Source organism: Aspergillus terreus, genomic scaffold (assembly GCF_000149615.1).
Source record: "Aspergillus terreus NIH2624 scaffold_17 genomic scaffold, whole genome shotgun sequence".
NCBI classification, from domain to species: Eukaryota; Fungi; Ascomycota; class Eurotiomycetes; order Eurotiales; family Aspergillaceae; genus Aspergillus; species Aspergillus terreus.
In genome coordinates this window covers 137,643-163,663 of record NT_165940.1, presented here as the reverse complement: position 1 = coordinate 163,663, position 26,021 = coordinate 137,643, and the positions used below count along the sequence as shown (strand labels likewise).

General features: G+C 49.5%; 10 protein-coding genes across 10 annotated transcripts; 5 read left to right on the top strand and 5 right to left on the bottom strand.

Annotated features, from left to right (window-relative positions):
* Positions 1 to 74: 74 nt before the first annotated feature.
* Positions 75 to 1,239, bottom strand: ATEG_10276 (uncharacterized protein; the record flags this gene model as incomplete). The annotated part of the gene is made up of 3 exons (XM_001218623.1): positions 75 to 794; positions 831 to 866; positions 898 to 1,239. 3 exons carry the CDS (start codon positions 1,237 to 1,239, stop codon positions 75 to 77), a joined length of 1,098 nt encoding a protein of 365 aa, XP_001218624.1.
* A 1,465-nt stretch (positions 1,240 to 2,704) lies between these two features.
* On the top strand, positions 2,705 to 3,849 carry ATEG_10275 (uncharacterized protein; the record flags this gene model as incomplete). Its single annotated transcript, XM_001218622.1, has 3 exons — positions 2,705 to 3,021; positions 3,081 to 3,615; positions 3,670 to 3,849. 3 exons carry the CDS (start codon positions 2,705 to 2,707, stop codon positions 3,847 to 3,849), a joined length of 1,032 nt encoding a protein of 343 aa, XP_001218623.1.
* A 1,058-nt stretch (positions 3,850 to 4,907) lies between these two features.
* Positions 4,908 to 7,653, bottom strand: ATEG_10274 (beta-glucosidase; the record flags this gene model as incomplete). The annotated part of the gene is made up of 5 exons (XM_001218621.1): positions 4,908 to 5,648; positions 5,754 to 6,347; positions 6,505 to 6,989; positions 7,039 to 7,332; positions 7,395 to 7,653. The coding sequence occupies 5 exons, from the start codon at positions 7,651 to 7,653 to the stop codon at positions 4,908 to 4,910; spliced, it is 2,373 nt and encodes a 790-aa protein (XP_001218622.1).
* Positions 7,654 to 8,651: 998 nt separating this feature from the next.
* Positions 8,652 to 11,528, top strand: ATEG_10273 (uncharacterized protein; the record flags this gene model as incomplete). Its single annotated transcript, XM_001218620.1, has 6 exons — positions 8,652 to 8,757; positions 8,816 to 9,572; positions 9,631 to 9,791; positions 9,854 to 10,217; positions 10,272 to 10,628; positions 10,691 to 11,528. 6 exons carry the CDS (start codon positions 8,652 to 8,654, stop codon positions 11,526 to 11,528), a joined length of 2,583 nt encoding a protein of 860 aa, XP_001218621.1.
* A 297-nt stretch (positions 11,529 to 11,825) lies between these two features.
* On the bottom strand, positions 11,826 to 13,360 carry ATEG_10272 (DUF2985 domain-containing protein; the record flags this gene model as incomplete). Its single annotated transcript, XM_001218619.1, has 5 exons — positions 11,826 to 12,605; positions 12,682 to 12,817; positions 13,062 to 13,120; positions 13,199 to 13,216; positions 13,268 to 13,360. 5 exons carry the CDS (start codon positions 13,358 to 13,360, stop codon positions 11,826 to 11,828), a joined length of 1,086 nt encoding a protein of 361 aa, XP_001218620.1.
* A 359-nt stretch (positions 13,361 to 13,719) lies between these two features.
* Positions 13,720 to 15,331, bottom strand: ATEG_10271 (uncharacterized protein; the record flags this gene model as incomplete). Its single annotated transcript, XM_001218618.1, has 3 exons — positions 13,720 to 13,744; positions 13,788 to 14,844; positions 15,181 to 15,331. The coding sequence occupies 3 exons, from the start codon at positions 15,329 to 15,331 to the stop codon at positions 13,720 to 13,722; spliced, it is 1,233 nt and encodes a 410-aa protein (XP_001218619.1).
* Positions 15,332 to 17,069: 1,738 nt separating this feature from the next.
* On the bottom strand, positions 17,070 to 18,053 carry ATEG_10270 (SGNH/GDSL hydrolase family protein; the record flags this gene model as incomplete). The annotated part of the gene is made up of 4 exons (XM_001218617.1): positions 17,070 to 17,282; positions 17,348 to 17,603; positions 17,677 to 17,884; positions 17,987 to 18,053. 4 exons carry the CDS (start codon positions 18,051 to 18,053, stop codon positions 17,070 to 17,072), a joined length of 744 nt encoding a protein of 247 aa, XP_001218618.1.
* A 3,499-nt stretch (positions 18,054 to 21,552) lies between these two features.
* Positions 21,553 to 21,861, top strand: ATEG_10269 (uncharacterized protein; the record flags this gene model as incomplete). Its single annotated transcript, XM_001218616.1, has 1 exon — positions 21,553 to 21,861. The coding sequence occupies one exon, from the start codon at positions 21,553 to 21,555 to the stop codon at positions 21,859 to 21,861; it is 309 nt and encodes a 102-aa protein (XP_001218617.1).
* Positions 21,862 to 22,376: 515 nt separating this feature from the next.
* ATEG_10268 (uncharacterized protein) lies at positions 22,377 to 24,194 on the top strand (the record flags this gene model as incomplete). The annotated part of the gene is made up of 5 exons (XM_001218615.1): positions 22,377 to 22,433; positions 22,490 to 22,853; positions 22,984 to 23,306; positions 23,371 to 24,015; positions 24,078 to 24,194. 5 exons carry the CDS (start codon positions 22,377 to 22,379, stop codon positions 24,192 to 24,194), a joined length of 1,506 nt encoding a protein of 501 aa, XP_001218616.1.
* Positions 24,195 to 24,627: 433 nt separating this feature from the next.
* On the top strand, positions 24,628 to 25,458 carry ATEG_10267 (uncharacterized protein; the record flags this gene model as incomplete). The annotated part of the gene is made up of 1 exon (XM_001218614.1): positions 24,628 to 25,458. One exon carries the CDS (start codon positions 24,628 to 24,630, stop codon positions 25,456 to 25,458), a length of 831 nt encoding a protein of 276 aa, XP_001218615.1.
* Between the last annotated feature and the right edge of the window lie 563 nt (positions 25,459 to 26,021).

Genomic DNA, 26,021 nt, shown 5'->3' with positions numbered 1-26,021 from the left:
GCATCCCGAGTTCCAAGATTGCGGCAAGCTTGCATGAGCCTATCTACTAGTAAGGGACATTGGATATCATGGGATTACAGAACAGACGCTGGATGGAAAACATTATTGAGGGCGTCGCAGACCTCCTTCCAACAATCAGCCACATCAACTGCACGAAAGCCCTTATGTCCCTCCGTGTAGTGGGAAAACCCGTGTATTGCAAATGGATACTGTTTGATTTTCACACAAACCCCAGCCATTTCAAGATTGCGAGCATATAACTCAGCCTCGTCCTTCAGGCAATCCATTCCGGCTGTTAATATTAGAGCTGCAGGGACCTGCAATTGGTTTAAAAGAGCGGGATTGGCCAAAAGGGGGGCGACAAATATTTGCTCCTTCGCAACACTCGGGGGTAGGTAGGAAGCCTCCATTAACTCTGCGACAGCTATGGGCAGGCTTTTTGCCTGGACGTCCATGGTGCACCGCTGATACCTTGTCTGGTAGGAATGATGACATTCGACGCTGGGGTACAGAAGGATCTGAAGCAACTGACGGAAGGTAGGAGGGAGTGCTTCAGAGAACCTGGCACATGGACCGGATCTGAATGACAAGAGTAGAGATAATGATGCTGTGAGGTTACCACCTGCCGAATTACCCATGAAGGCAACACGACTGGGATCGATCGACACTCCCATGACGGCTTGTCCCTCGCTAGAAGTGGCCCATCGGACTACCTCGTATATTTGAAGTAAGGCATGTGGGAACGGGTAGCGAGGTGATTTCGCGTAGTCCACAGATAGGACGACTGAGCGCGTCTGTCCGGACGTCAACATCAGTACTGCGTTGCATACCCTGATCAATGTTTTGTCAGGACTGGTTTCTTCTTCCTGCACGAGAGAGAGAGACGCTCCTACTTACCTTGGTCGCGACGAGTCGGTCATTCCGCTCTCCATCTTCCGGTTGACCTAACACAAACCCGCCGCCTTCTAGGACAATAACTAAGGGAAATCGTCCCAAGTTCTCCGAGGGCTGATCACTGGGATCAGGTGATGCAGGAAAACTGAGAGCGCAGCGGACCTTGCCCGGCCCCAGTCCAGGTGTTTGGATCGTGACAACTCTGTCAAAATCCTTTCCAGTGCTCGTCATCAACCAGACAACAGTGCGCAAAATACCGGCCCCAATGTGGAGGTAGAGAGCGTATAGCCACCCGTACCCTCTTCCACTCGTGATCAGCGGCTGCGGAATCTCAGAGGGACTCATTGGGAAAGGATTGGAGAAAACTTCGCAACCCAGTAAGAACACTGTGCCAAATATGTTATGAAAAATATAAGCAGGAACTTGGATCACTTTTTTAACCTGGTAAACCTCGGTAAGATTGACAGTAGTTGAAGAGGGGGACTTTGTCAGCGCGCAATGAGTCAGTGCGGCAAAACGAAGTCAATCCAAGCGACGTAATGGACGCCTCCAACCTCTTGAATTTGGAGGCACTATTTCTATTAATACTTCCCGGAGGTATACTGCGTTTTAATCTGTCATCTACCTTGCATATATTCTCCTCTTCAGTCCGTCCGACCTCAGGTCAACAAGTCACGATGGTCAACGGTCTCGAACCCGACGAGTCTAAGCCAAAGATTCCAGAGTATTGGCATTCCCAGCCAATGCCTGTTAAGATTATTCATGTTGGGGCAGGGGCAACTGGACTCTGTACGGCGTACAAAATGCAGCGGCAGCTCAGCAACTACGAGCTTGTCTGTTACGAGAAGAACTCTGAAATTGGGGGGACATGGTTTGAGAGTGAGTCCATTCAAGGATAACATACGTCGCTGTATGTCAGGCAATGTTCTAACACTGGCAAAGACAAGTATCCGGGATGTGCCTGCGATGTGTGAGTGTGGATTTGCTTCTCGATTCAGAGCACTAAGCTCATTAAACGGCCGCGTGAAATCAGACCATCCCACGTTTATACCTACACCTTTGAACCAAATCCAGAGTGGATCTCCTACTATGCCGTGAGATAACCTGCGTAGGCGGCCTTGTTTGGGGACTGACTCATGACATAGCATGCACCAGAAATTCTGGAGTACTTCAGAGGGTTTTCTGCAAAATACGGACTGCAAAAATACGTGAAGCTCAATCATAAAGTAACATCTGCCCGTTGGTTGGAAGATAAGGGTCAGTATGAGGTTGAAGTGGATCATAATGGGACCATTCTCAAGGATTACGCTCATATCCTAATGAATGGGTCCGGCTTACTCAATAAATGGCGTTGTGGGTGAATCCAAAGACGAAGTCCGGACAACCGCTAATTTGGCTTTAGGGCCTAACATTGAAGGCTTGCACTCTTTCACCGGGCCTCTCATCCATTCCGCTAATTGGGACGGTATAGTCGGCCCCTGCCATCGATTTCGTGATATCGTAGGATATTGACAGTTAACAAAACTCTATCGTCTAGACTCCATTGAATTCAAGGGAAAGCGAGTGGCCGTGTTGGGAACTGGTTCATCTGCCATTCAAATTATCCCCGAGATGCAGAAAGGTACGCTGCATCTTAACAACTCCCATGTTGGATAAGCCCTTTTAACGAGCCCATTATTTTCTTTGTAGTCGCCAGCCATCTAAAGTGCTTCATGAGGTCAGGCAATCCCCACCCCTTCTCATTTGCATGGCCGAGTCTCGAAGGTGTATTAATGTGGTAAACAGAAGTAGCACCTGGATTTCTCCGCCAATGCCGAGGGTAAAAGTGGAACTCTCTCCTGAGGATGAGGCTCGGTTGACTCTATCCGAAGAGGAAAAGGATCCAGATATGATGCAGTACTACTACAAGAAGCCAGAAAAGGAAAAGCTCCGCTCCGATCCTGAGTTCCTGCTCAAGTATCGAAAGAAGATCGAGTACGGTATGAATGTTGGATTTGCAATCTTTTATAAGAACACAGAGGCCTCCAACATGGCAAGAGAGTACATGACCAACTCCATGGCTAGACGCTTGAAAGGAGACCCAGAGTTGATGAAGCATCTGATTCCAACTTGGGATGTCGGTTGTCGGTAAGTGCGGACCCATAGAAATTGACGAGAGACCGACAGGTGACTAACTACCAGACTAGTCGACTCACCCCAGGCGATGGATACCTCGAGGCCTTAATCAAGTCGAATGTACAGCCTGTGTACGAAGACATCTCCAGGGTCTACGGGCAAGGCCTGGTAACCACAGACGGACAGGCGCACGAAGTTGATGTGATTATCTGCGCCACTGGATTCGATATGGCCTGGACACCCCATTTTGAACTGTATGGAGTGAATGGCTCCAGAATTCAGGATGAGTGGGCTGTATGGCCAACGTGCTATCTCGGAATTGCGGCGCCGGGGTTCCCCAATTACTGGGTGATGAACGGCCCTCGTGGAAATCTCGCCAACGGCACTGTACTACCTTGCCTAGAAACACAGATTGAATACGTGATTGCTGCAGCTAAAAAGATACAGTCCGACCGGATCCGTGCCATAGAGGTTCGCCGCGACATCACTGAACAGCTGGATTCATACATTGATAAATGGCATGAAGGCAGTGTCTGGACTGCGGACTGTCGGAGTTGGTACAAGAATAACACGAAAGATGGGAGACCCCTGTGCTGGGGTGGATCTGTAAGATGATATCCCGTTCCACTGTCTCTCTTATATATACTAAGCAGTCAGCAGTCAGTCCATTACCTAAAGACCATCAAGTACCCCAGATGGGAACATTACAACGTCCGATATATTGACGATAACCCTTGGGCTTTCCTTGGCAACGGTCGTACCAAGGGCGAGACGGAGAGCGATTTTGAAGCTCTCACACCTTACATTCGAAATGCTGATGACGCTTGGGACATTGTTTAGGTTCTTTATTACCTGCTTGCCTGAATCAGACTTGATCAACTGTATTTACTCAACGCGGGCCATGGGACCGAAGAGTCACAAATAGGATTTCCCACAATTTGGGCCCCGCTCAGTTTTCATACACTCAACGGGATAGAGATCTCTTCTTGTAATGGTCCATGACTTGTGTGATTAGCATTACGAATTTGAAAGATGCCTTCCAAATATTAGTATTTACTAACGTAGGTCTACATACACCCAATGGATAAGGGAAAACTGTTGGTGGAGGACATCCTTATCACAGCCCCGTTCCGCGAGAAGGTATCTCCGTCATGATTCCACCATATTTGCTAAGTCACCCACAAGCCACTTTGCCTTCTCCAGGAACTCATGTGCGCATACATCCCCTGAGATTGATATATAGGGTGTGCGGACCTGTGTCCCAATAGATCCAGCGTCTTATTCTGCCTGCCAGAAAGTGGATCTTGTGAGCTCTTCTCTTGCTCTTCTTCGAGGGAGCCGCGTACTGACGGCGTTGGAAGGAATTAAGCCTAGGGGATAGGGTTGAGCCTTTCGAGTAAGTCCACGCAAGAGGTTGGTTGTCTATAACCAGTCCTAGTTTGATCGCAAATATGCAAGATTACTACACACGATGCGGCTCGAGGACTTGAGATCCATGGACAAGAGCCCCAAAGAGTCTAGGTGCGGAGTGAAACTTGACAGATGCATTTTACGCTGAGAATCTCAAGTGTCCTGTCGAGCTATGTGGTGGAATTTTACCACTATGAACTGGCTGATGCAGCGACCTCTCCCTCTATATGGTTGTATATGGTAAACCGGGTCAACTGGCACCGTCCGCGTTGTAACATGCGAATACTAGCTTTGGGCAATACGATGCTCTCAACAGCGATCTCCGGTATAGTTCTTCAATTAACTTGTTCAATTGGTTCCTAAGTACTAGCATGTATGGAAATCCCATAACCTATTATTACAGAAAAGATTGTAATATATTGTTTGGCTGGACATTCAAGATTGTTCAATATCCTATACCTCAGATACAGCCATACATGGCCGGGGTTTTAGAAGGTCATACTACCGGTCAGTCTGATATTCCGACTGCTCGAACCAACATACAACTTGTACTCTCCTCTCTGAAGATACCAACTCTGCGACTCGGTATCCCACAGACTAAGGTCACGCCTGGTCAATGGGAAACTGACAGATTTGCTCTCTTTGGGGTGAAGTGGAATCTTCTCGAAGCCTCGTAGCTGTTTAATTGGCGCATTTGGTATGCCCACATACAGCTGGGGGATTTCCGAGGCTGTAACTTCTCCGGCATTCGAGACTCTCGCGGTCACGATAGCAATGACGTCCCAAAGGGATTGGAGGCCACCCTCCATGACCTCGCCCGGCGGCGGATAAAAGGACGAGTTAGCCTCGGTATGGCGTACCTTAAGGTCCGAGTAGTTAAAAGTCGTGTAAGTAAGCCCAAACCCGAACTCAAAGCGAGGCTCGATATTGAGAGCATCGAAGCGGCGGTAGTCGATATAGGAGCCCTCGGTGAAATCCGCGTGTGTGTAGTAGTTCGACGAGTTATCTGGGCGCACAGGCCATAATAGCTCTTCACTGTAGTCGGATTCGTTCTTGGCGACTGTGTAGGGTAGTTTGCCGGACGGGGCCTGTTCCCCGTACATGATGTCGACGAGAGCGGGGCCGGCGTCTTGGCCGGGAAGATGGGCAAATATGACAGCTGTGACGTTCGGGTGGTCTATCCACCGATCCACGAGTCTGACCCCTGCATTGTGTATAGACACGATAGTCTGCGCAATGGATATTAGTCATGCACTCCGGAGACAGTGCGGGAAACGAATGGAAGGGCTGGAGGTGTTGAGCAGAGTGAGACAGGGGAGGCGGAGGTTACTAACGCTGGGGCACTTTTTGGCGACGTTCATAACAAGGTTATCAGAGTATTGATCGGCGAGAGAGACTCGGTCTACACCCTCAGAGGCGAATTCGTTAATGAAGACAAGACACGCATCAGATTCGGAGTAAGAAGGATCTTCGGAGTCAAAGTCCCAGTAGAGGAAGGTACCATCCTCATACGCCCGTTGCTGGAATGCGTCAAATGGAGAATTGATATACTGGGGAGTAGCTGAACCGCTTCCTCCCCCACCAACCAGAGTGCCAAGTGTAGCAGCAGATGGGCATTCGCCGACACCAACAAAGAGACCTTGAACCTGTGCCTGGGTTCTGTTTACGCTCTGGTATCCGAGAGAGTACTTGCTGTTCGCACCCGTTGGAGTGTTGACCAGAGGTGCGTGGGCATCATAGCCAAAAAGAGATAGAATCTTTGGCTTTTTCAACGGCAGGGTGTTGTTCACGTTCTTAACTAGTACGGCTCCTTCGACGGCTCCCTGACGTATGATATATTTGGCTTCTGGAGACGGGTCAATTGAGCTGCTTCCCTCGTGCGCTTTCGAAATGTTTGGGGGCAGTCCGAGCGGATTGGCCAGGTCGAACTGAGCGAATTTGAACCATGAGGTAAGGATTCTGTGGACTTGTCAGTGCCAGATAGTCCAACAAAGCAAGGTATGCTTGCCGTATAACCATATCATCAAGTCGGCTTTCTGCCAGTGTTCCGTTCTCAACAGCGACGGTAAGATTCTGGGGCCATACTGCTGATGGGGGCGTGACCAAGTCCATACCCGCCTGGGTGCTGGCAATGCCACCCCATCGTGCATTATAGTCGCTGATGATATATCCCTGGAAGCCGAGCTCAGTCTTCAGGAGTCCGTTCTGCGTCCAGCTGTTCTGACAGCTATGAGAGCCATTGACACGCTGATAGGAGCACATAACAGAGCCAACACCAGCCTTCACTGCATCCTGAAATGGCCATAGGTAGTACTCATGCATGGTCTTGTCATCGATATTGGAAGATACCGAGGCGTTGCCGAACCCAAACATGTTTGGGTTACGGTCGGTCTCCTGCTCGTTGAGGACAAAGTGCTTGGCCGTCGCAATGACGCTTTCCTGGATTCCCAGCACGGTTTTTGCTCCCATTTGGCCGCATAAGTACGGGTCGACAGAGAAACTCTCCCAGTTTCTACCGCCTGCCACTGTCCGGCCAAGCGGACCGATAGTCGGTCCCAGCAAGTTGCTTACTACCTAAATATCAGCACTGGTCCACATCAGAGTAGTGACGCTACCGACCTCCTTTACGTCTTGCTCCCTTGCCCATACTCTGTCCCCGAGCATGAGCCAAATCCTTGTTCCAAGACGATCCGACCGTTATGCCGGAGGCATATGCTGTAACTTCCTCCAGCGCGTTAAGGCCATTTGGACCGTCATGGACACGCAAGCCTGGAAAACCGAGCCGTGGAATGGCCGGCACGCCGCCATCGGACAGACTCGTAATATTGGCTTTTTCTTCGATCGTCATCTGGTTGACGAGAGCCTTCACGTGAGCGTAGGCATCTGCCCAGGTGCCGGTGCCTTTCACCAGGGCTATACCAGCAACCGTTAGTGTCACGGGATCTATACAATCTACATAGCAAGGAAAAGCGTACGGCTCGGGTAGACGGCGGGGCTCTTGCCATAGAGGGAGAGCTCCTGCTGGGTAATCAATTCGGGGGGTGCAGGGACCTGGCTGGCAATGGCTTCCTGATATACCTCTAGAGCCGCTGCCAACTCGTCAGTAGGCAGCGACTCGAGATAATCCCGTGTCGCTTTGTCAAGTGGAATACCATCGGGGATCTCTGGTCTCTGGGCAACAGCAAAGCTAGAGCCGGCCAACAGTAAGAGGGCATGCGCAAAGAGACGAACCATGACCCTAAGCTATGTGGCGTGGTTTGAGCTGTTCTGAATTGCTTGATAGGGAGAAGCTGGTTGGGTACATGGCCTTTTATATATGTTGATGGGTCTTTGAAGATCGCAAATGCTGTCCCCTATACTGCGTACGATGTACCAAAGTTGCTTGAGAACGGCCCACTGATGCGAAGCATGACGTCCGGTGTTCGTATGGGAAAGTTCTGTCCCTGTATACGAATACGGGAGGGGCCGCTGACCCTGATCTACCTACCCAGAGGTTAAACCACGGAACCTATCCATGGAACATAAGGCTAACTTAGGTAGATTCCACTAGTCCGAAGAGCTGACGATACTGAATCTAAAAGCCGGACGGCTCCGAAGAACTCCATTAAGAGTCCAAAAAACTAATATTAGGATCCTAAGTTTCGAAATAGTAAGGTAGAACTAAAGCTAAAAGGATATGTATATCCGCTTAAATTAGCAGTACCTAGTAGTAATCTAGTAGGTATTAAAGATACCTGAGTGCTATTAAACGCCAGAAACCAAACAAGAACTATCTAAATACATAGTAAAGAGTGTCCTCATATCTCTTTAATTTTGTAATAGTAGTTATAGTAGCTTAATCTACCTAGTTGCCTGACAAGGGTGTCGTAACACCAACATGGTTTCAGCTACCTTGGTACGATTAAAAGCGCTTTGCTTAATAATATCAGGACGCCCCGTACTCGTATAATAAGGAAATACGAGGATCTTCTGAGTTCCGCCGGACTTGAGGTTCGGCAAATCGGAGAGCAACCTTGTGTCCACATAGCATATAACAAACCTTAGGAACCAACGGCATGCTCCACCAGATTCCAGAACGCCCAGCTGGATAAGGAAAGAGAGAAATCTAATAAGTCTGCCGGGAGTTTGATCTTCGCCACATGGACGATTAAAAGGAGGCGTGGAGCCAAACATACCTCTTTGACCGACTCGAATTTCCTCACTCTCATTCACCCCATCTGGGTCAAGCCACCATGGCTACCAATGACAATCTGGAGATGTTTGAGCTACCGGCAGAACCCGTGATGCTCCCATCTTTGCCCGCCGCGGCTATTGGCAAAAGTGGCGTCAATATGGACGGTATGGTCTATAAGGCTCATAACGCGGTATCTGAAGGCAACTAATATGATATCTCCAGATGACGGCCGCGTGACTATCGACTGGGACTCCAGCTTCGTGCGAACATTCTCCAAACGGTACAGTCGTCCGTTTCTAGGACGACCTACGACACCCCCTCCAGCTTACTCCGAGCTGGCCCCGCAATCAGCCGACCATACAGTACACATCTCTGGACCGCCACCGGTATATCCCGAGTCTGTCGTCGAAATTGAAAAGAGCTGGAAGGTTAAGCTGAATATCGTCATCCAAGTCGTCGGGAGCCGAGGCGACGTGCAACCATTCATTGCCCTGGGAACCGAACTCCAGCGATACGGACACCGTGTGCGACTAGCTACGCACGATGTGTTTGAAAGTTTCGTCAGGGACTCTGGTTTGGAATTCTACCCGATTGGGGGCGATCCAGCCGACCTGATGGCGTTCATGGTCAAGAATCCTGGCTTGATTCCAAATATGGAGAGCCTGCAGGCAGGCGATGTCCAGCGCAAGCGCATCATGATCCGTGAGATGTTGCGCGGGTGCTGGCGATCCTGCATTGAGTCTGATATGCAGACGCAAGTGCCTTTTATAGCTGACGCGATTATCGCTAACCCGCCGAGCTTTGCTCACATCCATTGTGCGCAGGCGTTGAGCATCCCGGTGCATTTAATGTTCACCATGCCCTGGAGCAGCACAAAAGCGTTTCCACACCCACTGGCTAATATGAGCGGTGGCAATGCGGACGAAAGTTTGAAGAACTATATTTCTTACGGCGTGGTGGATTGGCTTACATGGCGAGGGTAGGAGACCAACGACATATTATGTCAAGAGCAGTGAAGGCTAACAAACACTTCCCAGACTGGGCGACGTGATCAACGAATGGCGACGAAAAGACCTCGAATTGGAGTATGTGGCTACGTTTGAAGGCCCCCATCTTGCAGAAATCCTAAAGGTCCCATTTACATACTGTTGGTCCCCAGCGCTTGTTCCCAAGCCTCTGGATTGGCCATCTTATATCGGTGGGTTGTTAGCAGATTGGTTTGTGCTGTGTCAACTGGAAGCTAACAGCACCCTTCAATAGATGTCTGCGGCTTTTTCTTTCGCGATACTCCAAAATACGACCCTCCAGCTGATCTAGCAACCTTCCTCGCTGCTGGTCCTCCACCGGTTTATATTGGATTCGGCAGTATCGTACTGGAAGACCCGGAACGGATTACCACGACTATTATCGAAGCGGTAAACGCAGTTGGCGCGCGGGCGATCGTTTCCAAAGGCTGGTCAAACTTAGGCGGCGCATACCACGACAACATCTACTTTATCGGGGACTGTCCACATGAATGGCTGTTCAACCATGTGGCGGCTGTCGTACATCACGGAGGGGCGGGTACCACAGCTTGCGGATTGCGGTATTCCAAGCCAACACTTGTTGTTCCCTTCTTTGGAGAGTCAGTATTTTGCCTAAACTATGATTATTCCGCCAACTAACGCTTCTTGATTAGCCAGCCATTCTGGGGCGCCATGGTCGCTGCCGCCGGTGCTGGTCCTGCCCCTATCCCACATAAGCAGCTTACCGTCGATGCGCTGGCCGCTGGCATCCGGTATTGTCTCAGCGAACAAGCAGCTGCAGCAGCCTCGACCATTGCGCACAAGATGAGCTCAGAGTCGGGCGTTCGCGCCGCAGTTGCGTCATTTCATCGGAACCTTCCCCTCGACCGTCTGCAGTGCGATCTATACCCATCACAGCCTGCCGTATGGTCCGTATCCGTACCCAAGAGTCGACGGAAGCTGAAGCTTTCAAAGTTCGCCGCAGAAACTTTGCTTGCGGACGGGTTGATCGACCAGAAGAGTCTCACTATGTACGTTGGATGACCCTCTACGTTTCTGCCTTGTTGCTTCTCAGCTACTGACGGACTCCTAGACATTCCACTAAACCCTTTTTGATCGAAAATCGTCGATGGGATCCTATCACGGGCGGAGCGTCTGCCGTGATGCACACCACCACAGACCTCACTGGTTCGCTTTTGGGGACATTTTACAAGCCTGTCCAGGAGTATCACGATTACCACAAGAGGCGTAAGAACCAGCGTTCGAGCAGTATGTCAAGCAGCGCATCTGTCGGGTCCACGTCGACGAATCCCGGGAAGGAGAAGGTTGCCGCGGGTACTGGTGCTGCGAGGAGCAATACTAAGCCGCAATCGGATCAAGGCGGAGGAAAGCTTTTGGCGAGAATGGCCGGTGCCTCCGCTAAGAGCCTGGGCGGTTTTGTCCCCACCGCCCTCAAGGGCATGACCGTTGACATCCCACTTGCGATGACTGAAGGACTGCGCAATATCCCTCGATTACATGGCGAGGAGCCTCGGGACCACGGCCCAATTACAGACATTAAGAGCGGCTTTGCCGTCGCGGGAAAGGGGTTCATGTGGGGAATGACGGAGGCAGTGAGCGACATACTCGTCAAGCCAATCCAAGGGATGCAGCAGGATGGAGCTATGGGTGCGGTTAAAGGACTCGGCAAGGGCATGTCGAATATGGTGTCAAAATCTGGCTATGCCATGTTTGGTGTCTTGATATACCCGAGCGCGGGTATTGCGAAGAGCTTGCACGCGTCGATTTATTCAAGGGCGAGGAAGTCGATTGCCATGGCCCGTCGTGGTGAAGGTGCATGGATGCGGGAGAGCGGCGGATTCACAGACACTGACAAGGACCAGGTTGTAACTGGATTTAGAGAAATATCGAAGGGTAAGAAGAGGAGGTGAATTGTCTACTGGAGGAGTCCATGAATTTCGGTAGTCTTGTACAGTTCCTAGAGCACGAATAATAGAAGTCTTCTCTTTCTTCTCCCAAGCTACCGCAATTAACCTCCCTTTGCTCTCCGCTTTCTACAAGGAGATTCATATGTAACATTCGATCCGTTCCTGGGTGTTTCGAGCTGTGGTCATCTTATTACTATAAGGTGGGTTTTTTAAAGGTAAATGATAACTAGGAGAAGATACTGCGAAGGGCAGTATTGGACTAACATGCATACACCAATACCTAGCGCAGGATCAAGCGGATCATACCGGAAGTTCAAATCCAGTCTTGCCCTTCTCTGCAACAGCACTATCGGCTGTTGTCGTCTCTGCCAATCTCGCAAGCCTCCTGGTCTCGCGGAAGACCATATACCCCGCCGCACCAGCCACAACACAAGCTAAGGCAACAAATAAGCCCGTCGTCCAACTGGGCCGGTTGAATCTGTTCATCCCCCACATGCAGCCAGCCAAGCAACCCTGGAATATAGTATTCCACATGTTACACCAGACCACAAAATCCATTTTCCACGTCGCCGTCGGCGGGGCGCGGCCCCCAAGAGCCTCGGTAAGAGCCGATGATTTGTTTTGCTCGCAACCACAGTCCCCATCACACCCAACACATGACACAACAATCGGTGTGCGATACCACGCTTGGTGAATGCTAGCCAAGCGCGTGATGCCAGCGAGGCTCTTCTCCCGGTCACTCCCCGCCATCCGCCAGCGGCACCACCAGTACAGATCCCGGAACCGCCACGGCGCCAGTCCGAACCCCGTCACGCAGAATAACCCGTTCAAGATCTGAGAGGTGGTCTCGATCCAGATCCGGCGGGAGGAATATAGATCGTTGCAGGACGGATGGCACATGGCTGGGGCGGCATTGCAGATTAGCAGGAACAGCATCCCGCCCCAGGCGACTATGTTCAGTCCGTATATGAGGATGAAGAACCCTTTCGGGGTTGTTATCCAACGCCACGCCGCAGTAAGCCAGGCTCCCTGATTCACTGCGGTTGTGACATGTTCGGGGGCAGTGTTGCCTGTACGGAGCTATCCCACCAAATCGTGTCAGTTCGCTTACAGACAGAGTTTTAGGCCAACGCAGACATTTGAGGATGCTGCTTACCGTGGCATGTATTTCGATTGCCTTGTTCTCTAGGGCTGGAGACATGTCTGGAGCTCCACACTCAGCCCTACTCAGCGGGTCGCATTGTGCCATGATCTTTTTCACGGGAATGCTTGCCGCAAGATAAGGAGAGGGACTTTTGTCAAGTGTGTAGTAATAATAACAATGTCATGGAAAGGACGCGAGAGTGAGGCGGCCTGGGGAGTGGTTCTATACTCCTGTTGAACCCTGCTTCTGGTTCTGGAACGCTAGCAAGAACTCTGCCACGAGGCCACCAACGCCACTGACTGGTACGAATAAGAGGACTGCCCCATGGGACACTCCTGGAGAGGCAAGACCAAGGAATAGGCATCCACGGGTGAAGAGACAGACTATAGTACCAAATATAGTCTCTGATGCCTTTTGCAGCTCCGATGCTCATCATGTGGGGCTCCAAAGGCTGTTCAAACTTAAATATGCTCAAGCCTGGCAAAATACGAATACGGGCGGGGCTGTTACCAAGATTTAGGGTGCTTACTATACCTAAGGTACCTAACTATCGATTGTCCTATAACGTTCCCGACCCGGTGCCGGAAAGACTACCTACCTTATCTACCGAGTCGGGTTGTCTTGCCCAGCCCTCCGTTAAGCCCCGCCTGGATTTGATGATGGCATCAACGACCTCACTCATCTCATCCATGGATAGTGTAACCTGAATTACAGGGAGGTTCGGGTTGTCTTTATCGATCACCTTAGTGGTGGCGAATTATCTGTCCGGACATTACGGGTACAACAGGTATCTGTTTGGGCAAGGGGAAAGAGATAGACTATAATATAGGTATCGGTAAAGATAGCACATTCAGCGAAGACTACATAGATGTCTGGTGCGATGTCTGGTTCTCTTATGACAATGGATAATCTTACAAAGGCGATCTGGTATATGAACTGCTAATTGGAGTCGTATTATTGTGTCTTGTTTCTCGCCTTAACGCAGTAGTTATTATCCAAATTGGTGAAAGACCGTCAATGCCTTGCTTGTACTACCTCTCATTATCTTGTTTAAGGGTCATCGCCATCGTACGCCCTATGTTGTTTCAGCCTATTCTCACACTAGCCAGTTTTTCAACCGTGCCACGACATCTGCAGCTAGCTGCTCGTAGTACGTGCCAAGAGGAAGGAACATGGACTGGTGGGCGGTGATTTCGTCCATCCCGTCCATGGAGAGAGGAACCCAGAGCTGCTTTTCGCAGGGTTCCTTCGAAACCAGACAGAAGTGTCGGCCCCTTGACATCGAACCTGAGTTTGAATCACCGCATCTGCTACCACCTCGATCTGAATCGCAAGAGCTTGCTGGAGGAAAACTACTGTCCGCGTCGGTGGGGGAGGGTACTGGATCTACCGACGAGTGAAATGAGTTGCCGTTCGTTCCCTTCTTTTGACGCTCTACGGGATTCTCATGTAGTCCCGTAGTCTTGCGACAGGCAGGCCGTTTCTCATTCCGCAGGCTCTTTTCTCTGTCAATGTCGCACTCCGGCGTTTTCTTCACGGGGTAGGCAGTCGTGTAATAATTGACGAACCGGAGCCGCCTGCCACTCGAACTGGAACCAGTCGATCCGCCAACCGTGGCCAAACGACAGAGCTTCTTGTGTCGCCTTAAGAGACCGAAATAATTGTTCAGGCACCCGGCGTGGTCATAGTATGAGAACACGTACTGTAGCGCCGAACGGGACAAATGACGTTTATTCTTCTCCAAAAAATGGCGAGCTCCATCCCAGCCTTTCCACCGAGGCTTGTTCACGTCGTTTGTCAGGACCGGATTGAATGTTGCGTCCTCGTTCGCGACGATGTCCCGTATGGCATCTTCCTGATCTTTGTCTTCATTATTGCTGTTCGTATCTGCTTTGCGATGAAATAACCTGCCAATTCCTGTTCCCACAACGCGAGGATGAAGTCCAAGGAATGGTGCATCGAACGCTACCAAGCCAGCAATGTTATGCCTCAGGTTCTTGGCTTCAATCTGACCAGGGCTAGTGCGAGATGTCATGAGGGCAACCTCTGCAGCGATAAGACCCCCTAGACTGTGGCCGAGGAGGATGACATCCAAGTCCGATGCCTCGTGCGGAGATAACCTGAAAAGCGCTGAGGGATAGTTCTGCGGGAAGGTAGGGGATTGCTTACCACTGGCTGATACCTTCGCAAGCGTCGTGTAATGGTCCTCGGGTCTTGTAGCGTGGATATATTTTCGAGTACACAACATGGGTCGCGACCAGTGAGACCGTCAGCAGGTCGTGGACCCTCCTAGGAAACTGATAAAAGCTGTCCTCTGACCCCAAGAAGCCATGGATGTAAATCAGCAGTAGCCTGCGCTTTCCTTGCTGCTTGGGAAGTTCACAGCGATCGGCGTCGGCGGACGGCGAAAGATCTGTCTCGGAGAAATAATTTAGGGGTCTGTAAGCCATCATCAGGTCATGAATGCTAGATGGTTGCAGGGAGTCAAGTGAATGGGAGTCGGCGACCTACCTTCATGGGTTCTTTGAGGATTTGTGCCTCTCAATAATATTGACGATTTCCCACCGCCACCGCTAAGACTTTGATCGTATTCGTATGTGAGGCCCACTTGGCCCGAACACTCAGGGTCGGAAGGCGAAGCACGACAAATAGGGGGTTCCATTAAGGACAACTTCGCACCTCGAATGGGCGTGGAACGTTCCAGGTTATCGGCTGCTAGACTATTATCCTACCAGTCCTGGTCCTGAACTGTGGGATCGCTCAATCTTCTTTTATGGTCGCCCTATTGAATGCCCGCTGGGTCTTGGTCTTTGAAATTATTCATAACCAACTCTAATTTGTCTGTCTCCGCCGTCTTGGGTTTATGTATAGGGAGAAGCTTCCTGGATTATAAATTCACTCTATCAGGATTTCCCAGGTTAGTCTGCTCGGATGAAGTAAAGTGACCGAAGTTGAGAACTAATAGGCAAGGTGCAATCGCCCTCTCACGCGCCGAGGTACCCGCGGTAGAGTTCTAAACCTGCTCGGCGGTCATCTCACACTGAACCGGGCGACACAATTGTTCACCAATCTCCTGCAGGTGAACCACATTGAAAACAACCATGGTCAGGAACATTAACAAAGAATCGATTATATATAAATATAACTCGTAGTACAGGAGATACCCACTGTTCCTTGGACATATTCGATCAGTCGAAACATGGAACGGATCACAATGAAGCAGCTCATCAGATAAAAACAATAAAGAAAGCGAAGAGGCAACAAAAGCACCTATAGTGATTGGTGACATAAACGCGGGATTTCATAAAACCCATTAGCCATACCCGATCCGTTGAAGTGTTTCGGTTCTGGTCATGGCTTACAGCGCTGCCATCGGGTTTTGGGGCTCGGCACGATTCCGTTCGAAAAGGATAGTGGGAGACTTAGGATCCATGGAAGCGGTGGGACTTAGTAGAAGGATGTGTTGACAACAATTTTCTAGTTGCAAGACAGGCAAGACAAGAGGCCAGAGGTTGAGCTGGGGGAGACATGGGGACCGAGGGAAGGAATATGGATGCTCGCAGGCTACTCCGATGCATAGCGCATAACACTACCACTGATCTGGTTAGGAACAGCTTAGTTTCCAAGAAAAGGATGATAAGGGGCAAAATGACCAGATTCTCCATTTGCACACACAAACATCAAGCTGGTAAGCAGACAGGCGTGGCGACGAGGTCTGGGGGACCTATCCGCCGTACTCTGGCTGGGAAATCTCTTTTGTATGTGTATTGATAGCCTCGTTTTGAGCGAGTAGGGGCACACCCGCACAGCAGGCGATAGGCCAGCTATTCCGGGTATATGAACTCAATAAAAAAACACAGAAACATCACAACGTCCTTATAGTCCAAATTATATTGCTTGTCTCATGGCCCATCTTCCTCATGAGCCTCGTCAAATTTTGGATCCTGTGCACCGCATATCGCTTATGAGAGAGTAAGCACCAGTCCAGTCTATGCAAGTGTAGTAGGTAAACGACTTCGCGAAACAATACTCCGTACTGTCCACTGTGCGTCAGGGAGCTGAAGGTCCCTTGCCATGCGATATTGCGGCTTGCATATTGTACAATGTGGCCAGAAAAGTCAATTTCCTCCAGGTGAATTATAGCAGCATTTGTCCGAGTAACTCTTAGGTCAATAAATTCCCACGGCATGTGATCCCAAAGTAATAGTGGAGGAGATGGATTCAACGCAGTTGAGGGAGTTAGCAGCCGCTCAGTAAATATATGCTACACGCTTCTTTCCACTCCATAGCCCTCTTTATATCGCGTAGTCAGCCATTATCACAACCCTTGAGAACAAGAGCCGGCCGATCGGAATAGTTCACTCAGCTCTATATACAGAAACCATCGCTTCTCTCATTGATCACCATGCTCCAAGAGAGGAGGCATGGCGGGCAATATCAATCGCCATCAGCTGATGGAATTTCTTGCCAGGGTGCAAAGAATTCCACCACACGCAGCTGGTACCATCATCGGCGTAGCAGGAGCCAGCAGTCGCATTGGGATATCCATATTTCACCGGGGCATCAATGATGGATGACATGAGACTGAAGGTGTCATAGAGGAAGACCGTAGCCTAGAGCGAGTATGTATCAACTTCGTGATCATGGTCCTTGGCAATATGAACATCATTGAACTTACATCTCGATGGCGTCTTTTGAAGTCTCGCGCAAAATTCGCAATAGCCTTATTGAGTATGGGCAGATAAGTCGCAAGCTGGTTGACAGCATCCGTTCCCTGACTTTCCCAAAAAGGACTGCGCTGAATTGGTGGTACGTTTAAGATCAAGAACCTGCGCCCTCCATCCCTGTATATCTGCTCGAATAAGGACTCGTACTTGTTTGCCCACACAGATGTAAAGTTCTGGGGGTCCGAAAACCACCATGAATTTCCAGCGCTGTAGAAAAGGTGTATCAGTAAGCGAGCATTCTAGATCAGAAACAACCGCGTCTAGCGGTGGAGACGCATACTCGTTGACTCCAATCCACGATCCAAATACTGCATTGGAAGAAGACCAGGGAGCATAGGACGGCTTGCTCTTGTAGACCGATTCAAAGAGACCCACTTGCGAGACAACATCGTAGGGATAACCTGGGTTTGCCACGATATTATTGTCAAGAGTCGCTCCCCCAACTGCGAGGTTGTAGCTCAAAAGGGATGTCTTGTTGTATTCGGTAGCTAGGTACCCGATCCAATTAACTCCCCCAGTAGTTGTTCCCTGTCCTTCATAGAGAGTTCAGCTTTCAGATTATGATACACTAACGGTGACAATGTACATACCAAGGACAGGGTTTCCCATAGGATTGGATGACGATGGTTGCTCCAAGCTGGCGTTGAAGCTGGTCATGGAGTACGAATCACCACTACATACACGCAATCAATGTTCGTATCAGCATGTGTCAAGTTGAATAGCTTTCGCTATGCATTAGGGACACACACAACGTAAAAAAGTAAAAAGGGCTACCATGGTGTGGCCGTCCTGGTGCAGCCGCCGCAGTCATAACCAAACAGCCCAATGATAGAGTACAAAATTTCATACTGCCGACGATAGTAGGTCAAGTAGGGTATCGAATATGAATTGCTCGCAATACTTCCGGCTATTTACCAAGGGGCTCAGAGGTTCACTTTATAGGAAACGTCCATGCTCGCCAGGAATCAATGCTGCGGGGATAGTGCCGGAGTAGTGGGAAATGTTTCAATTGGTGTAGTAATTTTTGGCCGGTGGCATGGCTGCTAACATTGAAAATACGGAGAATGATACTAGGTGGCTGCGGTCAAGCCGTTGGGCGGTGCTGGAGTTGAGATAATTTATTAAACAATCTACTGCTGTGAGTATATGAGATACGGACAGTAGGCTTCTCATTGACAGGTCTAAGTTCCGTTGATTCTTTGATTAAATTGCAATGTTCCGTTTTCAATGCGGAGGAAAGTCCGTAGTGTGTGGCTTTTTAAGCCACATTAAATGGGTTTGTAGATATGACCCAAGGTTCTGCAACAAATGATGTGGAGTGCGTCCTGTGAAGCATGATTTAATTGAAGAATCAACAGCGCCCTATACTAATTCCTGCTACCAACAACATACATCCTTATGCTGTGCGCAGATTCACACTGCGCATACATTGATGCCAGGTGGACGTGACTCCGACGCTAGCATTGGCCCCTTCCTCAATTACTTAAATGCAATTTCCAGGGTACAGAGAGGCACTACAATGAGTGAAACTATCTCGGTGTGGCTTGTGTGAAACCCGAAGCAATCTTTCGAGAAGGATATATTTCTCCATTGAACAAGATACCCAAGTTAGCACACTTGTTTTCCCTTCCGGTAACAGGACCCAGCAGTCACAACTTTCGCAAATAGCGGCATCTTCGTAGTACTTAAATTGACCAAGCAAGGGCCAAAGCATCGGGTTTTAACGATTTTGCAGTTTTCTTGCAAGTGATTACTGGTTTCACGCAGCGGAAAGCGCAGCTCACTTCTTCCTACAGGGCTGCAAGGGATTGAGGTTCATGTGCTGGACTACTTCTTTGTTGAGCTAAGCTAACCGAAAACCAATTGATGTCAATCTTAGATGTAAACCCTCGCAGTTTCAAGATGTGATTAGATGTTACCACTTTCTCCGACCCCATTACCTAGTAGGCCATTATCATCTTCGAACTTATCAGTTCAAAGGCGCATATTGTATATTTTGCGCACTTTCTTTAAAGAACTTTTGAATGATATGCTCCTCACTTGCATAACCATGGCACCGGAGGTGTCAGCTTCTTCTGGGCTGTTATTTCCACCTTGGATTCGAAGAAGGCCGGCCGTCTGAAGTTTTCGCGAGATACCCCAGCCAATCATGAGGACAATTTATGTCCCAGAAAAATATGATCACGCTGTCTCCTTCGCCGATGGCACCCTTCCTTAACCTCTCGTTGGCCGAAATGAAGTATACATTAGAACGTGACCGCCTGTCGCCGTTGTAAAGGTAACTATCATTATAATAGCCTTCCCATTTTGGAGAGACATTCCAGTAACAAGTCTCAGTTGGTGAAGTGTCTATCTAGCCGTACACGTGTTTCCAATATCGCATCTATATTCTTGCGGTTAGTATAGAGTTGAAACGGCATCACTTGACAAGAGTTGAATATACCTCTACGCTTTCTCCCGCAGAAAAGTAACTTGTGAGGCCCAAAACATCGGTGCCTGTCGTTGAGCTAATAGAACGGAGGCTACCCTGTGCTTTTGCAATCTTGTTTAGTACTTCATCCTGGTAGTCCGCAAAAGGCTTGATCTCGGAGACCCGATTATCACTTCCAAGGGGTGTCCCCCTAGACCCAATTTTAGGAGCTTCGATTAGTCGGATGGCTGTCTCAACCATATCATTTTTCTCATCGAAGTCTGACTTGACTTTCTCAGCTAGCAAGGAAGTTAGCGAACCTCTCGCGAGCGTAGGTTGGCACGATCCAGGTATCCTGACTCTAAATTTTTACTCCGTAGAGTTTATGTAGGTCCAGAAACGTTCACACTAGCTAGGGAGCCTTCCTTTGGATCTGTACGCTTCCAGGGGCACGGAAAATGGGTCTCAGTAATGTGCAATCTGCTGCAGAACATCAAGGGTTTTCTCTCATTCGTAGATTGAACATAAATCGCTGCCATTGAGGCTGTCTGCCTATGTCAAATTGCGAGCTTTCCGTATATCGTGTAGCCAAATCTGTCTTTACCCGTACTATCCTACGTATAGCCACATAAGAAGTGTGGAGGAAGGTAAGATCAATTAGTATCCATATGCACTAGGTTTCCAGTCTTTGTCTTGTTTATTCCCCCTTTTAGCCCTCTGACGTCTTATCGTATTGTCTACAAAATGCCGCATTGATGTATAGATATCCTCTGCAGATCCTGTATTCAGGCTACATTGACACGAATGAAAGTAGCTCACCACGGCAAACAGTGACTCCAAAAGCGATAATGAAATCTGTCTGTACACGCCGAGCCAAATCACAATAATTGTATTTGCTCCCCTTTCTGGTGCCTATTACTTCTAGGTGACGACCGTGAAAATGGACTCATTTCTACACTTTATTAAATGTTGGAGCTTTCGGAACGTCACTAGCTAGTCATTCCTGTTTCAGTACTGACCATTATTAGTAATGACTGTTGGATACATTGCTCGTTACATCTCTGTAATGTCACCCCATGCCTTGGTCCATATATCATGCAATCGGTCTGGATCATTCTACCATCTTCGGTAGTACACTGCAAGGGAATACAAGAGGACTAAAGTCTGCTTATCCTACGCAGTATGGTGTAGCGGTAAGTAAAGTGCACGATGCGACAAAGTGATCAATATCTTGACAACCCAGTCTAGAAGGCTTCGAGATCGTGTTCAATATGGCAGGTTTCACCATATTTTCAACTCGTAGCGGATACAGGACCTACTGGTTGTGTAATTTCAGACTCCTAGCTTTTGGTGGGTGGAATATAAGGTACATCTTCTCATATATAACTCGCGAAAGCAAAACAAGCAGAATGTAAACCAAATAGGTCACGTGTCGCGAGAGTGGTTTGATGAACATCCGCGGGAAACAAATGACCCTCTAAGGGCTATTCTGCTAACTTCCCGTTCTGAACTGGATACACGGATACGGAGCCGTTGTATCCTCTGTCCAACAAAGCAGCCTCCTTGCCATCCACGCGATCTAGACCCCCGAAAATATCGCGTTCCGTGGCCCGTATATCACGAGGTACCAGTAATATACGCGGATATTTGTAGACTTCACGGGAATGACAGGCTTGCCATGGTTTCCTCCTCTAAGCGAAAATTTGGAAGCCGCACAATCTGGTACGGACCCCGGACCGAACCAAAATGCCCAGACGGGATACGGCTTCCTCCGCCGTGTCTATTTTGGAAAGGTCCGGGGTCTGGAATCCCGGGGACTCCACAGTCCACGAAACTTCTCTGCACAAAGGCACAAACAGCGTGACAAACATGAATTTCGCATCTTATGATGTCTCAAGGCAGTATGGTACCATATCTGGCAACCCCACAAGAGGCGGGGTCACTCACTACCTAGTTCTTTTAGGTGCAGCCATCGGCTTAAGGGCCCTTTGGCAAGGTCTGCACACATGTAGAGAATGTCTACGGCCCATTTCGCCTTCCAGCTACATCTGCTAGGGACAAGATAGAGTAAAAGAAGAAAAAACATAGTAGGTAAGCCGCAAGCCGCAAGCCGGAATATCAAGTCGGTATAGCCCTGGGACCTCGGCGAGGAAAGCTTGCTCTTGTCCTGTCCCCCCTCAGGCCCTCCTTTCACTGGTAATTCTCCTCGAGGTAGTCCAATTCTGATCCAGTCGTTCCGTACCCGGGGTAGGAAGAGCGTTGGAACCCCCCGCACCATCGGACTCACCCGAAACCGGGGTGTGAGACAGTCGGAAACATCGGGTCGGCATGTCGAAATTTGGCCAGGCAGAGCCATCATGATCGGCAAGGACACTAGTCCAGATGGTTCGGGGTGCCGCGACCCGCATGCTCCGTTCCTTTTGAGGCTAGACTCATTGGTAACAAGCGCGTGGTCGAATGCTTGGTGGCCCTTCTTAAGGTATACTTCCCGGCGGGTCGCTCAGCAGATGGAAGAAGCATTCTGGAATTAACCATTGCATCTTTCGAAAGGTTGACAAGCAACTCCAGACATGGAGGCAAATGAGAAACGAGCAGAGAACAATCCTGCTCAGACATTGGAGCAATTGGTAAGTCAGTTCCCTATTTCCTGTGCTGTTGCTAAGGGACGCCTTCTGTATTATAGAAAGACACAGACATCCGTGCTGTGACAGGCAGTGGCGCCTACAATGAAGCCATCATACAGGAACCTCCAACCCTAGCCCATCCAACTACCCTTCTGTTATTCGCGTGCCTCATGGTTGGCTTCTTCTGCCAAACGATGAACGGTTTCGATGGCTCCCTCTTCAGTGGTCTCCTCGCCAACACCATCTTCCTTGACCATTTTCAACGGCCAGAAAATGCCAGGGATCTGGGCTGGTCTCGTCTCTGCAATGTACCAGATTGGCGGCGTCTGTGCGCTTCCCATTTGTCGGCCCTGCCATCGACCACTTGGGGCCGTCGGGTCGGAATGTTCCTGGGGAGTTTCTTAATCGTCTTGGGAACCCATCGTATGCGGCACCACCCATCGCCAATGCAAGCGTTGGCCCAGTTCATGGGTGGTCGCTTCTTGCTCGGTTTTGGGGTATCTATTGCTGCCGCTGCCGGCCCCATCTACGTTGTTGAGACCACTCACCCCAGCATACCGCGGTGTTGTGACCGGGTACTGCAATACCTTCTGGTTTATCGGTTCGATTCTATCGTCTGGCTCAGTCCGCGGTTCTATCACCCTCGACAACAACAACTCGTGGCAGATTCCTGTTTGGTTGCAGTTGGTCTTCGCGGGCCTGATCATTCTTTCCTGTTGGATGATTCCTGAATCTCCCCGTTGGCTATATGTTCACGGGAAGAAAGAGAAGGCAATCGATATCATGACGAAATGGCACGGCTATGGAGACCGCGACTCTCTGTGGGTCAAACTGCAGATCTCGGAGTACGAGGCTCATTTGAACATGGATGGATCTGTAGGTCCCTTTATCTAGATCACCAGTCCCCTATTGCGTGTCAGCTGCTGACTTATCTCTGCAGGACAAGCGGTTTTGGGATTACCGAAGCCTGTTCAATCGTCGAAGCAGTATCTATCGTCTTGCCTGCAACTGTGTATTTGTTATTTTTGCTCAGTGGGCAGGAAATGGGGTCCTAACGTACTATCTGGTCCCAGCCTTGAATGGCGCTGGCTTCACATCGGACGTGACGCAAGCGAACATCAACCTGGGCTATTCTTGCTTCCAGTTTTTCTTCGCCCTTTGTGGTGCTGCCTTCATCGATAAGCTTGGACGCCGTCCGTTAATGTTGTCTGGTATGGCAGGATGCTGTGTTGTTTGGATCGCAGTCTTGGCTGCCTCCAGCCAGGTCCGCGATGCCAATGGCAACCTCAATGACGCCGCGTCTAAAGCGACACTCGCCTTTATCTTCATCTTTGGCGGCGTCTTCTCGTTTTGCATAACGCCCCTGCAGGCCCTGTACCCTGTGGAGGTGCTATCCTACGAAATGCGCGCGAAAGGTATGGCATTCTCCTCGCTCGCTGTCAACGCTGCTGGTCTACTTAACCAGTTCGCGTGGCCGGTCTCTCTCGACGACATCGGTTGGAAAACCTACATCGTGTTCGTTGTCTGGGATGCTATCCAATTTACTGTTATGTACTTCTTTCTTCCGGAAACCAAAAACAGAACGGTATGTCATCCTCTTCACTCTCAGCCTTGCAGACGTGTCCTAATTACTTCTTCACTGTGTAGCTCGAGGAGCTTGACCAGATTTTCGAAGCGCGCAATCCCGTCAAAGCGTCCAAGAAAGCTACCACCATTGCAGTGGACCACAGCAACAATGTGGTAGCTGTGAAAGACGAGGCGTAAACAAATCCAAGGGCGCCATGTATGAGGATCATATAGTCATACTTGGATATCAATTGGACAGCTTCTCCATGCTCTTCGTGGTTTCATTATTATGTCTGTTCCACGCCATTTATATTGTAGAATTATGAAGATGTCGAGCCTTGTACGATTAACATATGATGCACCATAATACGTTTCCGCATTCGTGAAGGTTGCAGTCGGCTGGTGGGTCTACAGATCTAAACCTCAACGATGTAACAATTCAGTGTGGGACTCTGAGCTTGGCCCATGTACCCACTGCTCATGGAATGTAACCAGAATTTCATGCTGACGAACTGTTCTGGTGACTATAAGAGGCCTATCTATGGTCTGGACATTCTGCTGTAGTGCATCAGTCGGGCCTGAGTGAACACTGGTTGGTGTTGTCATATCTCAAGCACGGACTATATTTGCCATGGTGTTCGGTGTTATTTTGATGAATTATGGGCCCTGGAGTGACCCAGGCTGGGGCCCCATGAATTCCCGCACCTATATTGTGACACCAGACCGCGAAACTGCCGATCTACTCTATCGTGTTTTGATGGACAATGGGAAGAACTTTCCCCTTGTGCCGGTTGACTTTGATCGTAAACGTCCCTCGCCTCAATTATGGAGCTGGATGAGCCTACGCGGAGACAGTCAAGCTTCAATACAGGAACATCTGAAACTAGCTCTCAACGAAATAAATTTTGGGAGGGTCCCAATGAAAGAAGAGCACAGGAAGCATCTGCTTGGGAAGATTACATTTGACTGGCGCGGCAACTGGAATGAGAACGGCCAGCGTCTTCCAGAGATACCCCATCTGGATCTCCCGGATCATATCTCAGGGCGTGTGTTCAGCATTCGGGATAAGAGCTGCCCCACGCGATTCTGGGCTAAATCCACCAAATACCTCAATGAGGGCTGCATTGAAGTGTCCGACACGCGGAAGGCGAGATTCCGAGTCACGATCAAAGGAAGAGCGGATGGTAAAACGGTGATGGTCTTCGACGACGCTGTAACACTTGAGCTTATCGAACGATCCGGGAGGAATGTGAACTATCTTCCCGTCAATATCGATGAAACAGACGGGCGTCTCAAGGTCGGGGATAGCGGAACAGAATTAAAAACAATACCATTCGGGCGCTTGCTCAAGGGGGGACTCATCTGCGATTATCATGCAGGAAAAGGCGATGCTTCGGCGCAATGTCCGACATGGGTCGATGAACAGTTTCGTGGAGGCGATTGCTGGGAACTATGCTTCTGAGTGCCCTGTATTAAAGGAGTGCGCTATCATATGGGATATATTCATGCGCTAGCCATTCAATTTCAAATCCAGAATCAATTCTCAATTATTGAAGTATTCCAATTACAGACGTGGCATCTTAAAAAAGCCCAATGGTCACATCGCCCTGAATAACTGCATGGAGTTCCAGAGCAACATCGGCTCTTAAGTCCAGATTGATTCTCACATTGAGTGCTGAATCCTTCTGTTTGGGCTTCTGAGTCCCTGCCCTCGGAGATGTAACACCCCTGTCTCCCCACGGTGCCTTTGGAGCCGGGCCTTCCTCCTCAGGTATGGATTTAGGCTGCTCTACTGTTTCGCTCTGCTGTGTAGGAACAGCTCCGCTAATTCCCGCTCAAAAGTTAGCGTCTCAGTGACTCTGGTCAAGTATTTACGATATATTCAGTATCACGCGGTGTCGGTTCCTCACCTGTTTGGTTCTGCTTTTCCGCGGGGCATATTCTTGATGCAAAGAGGACGCGGTCAAGTTCTGATGTCCGGCAGAGTGGGTTTCGAAAGACCTTGTTTGCTCTGATTAAATGCCC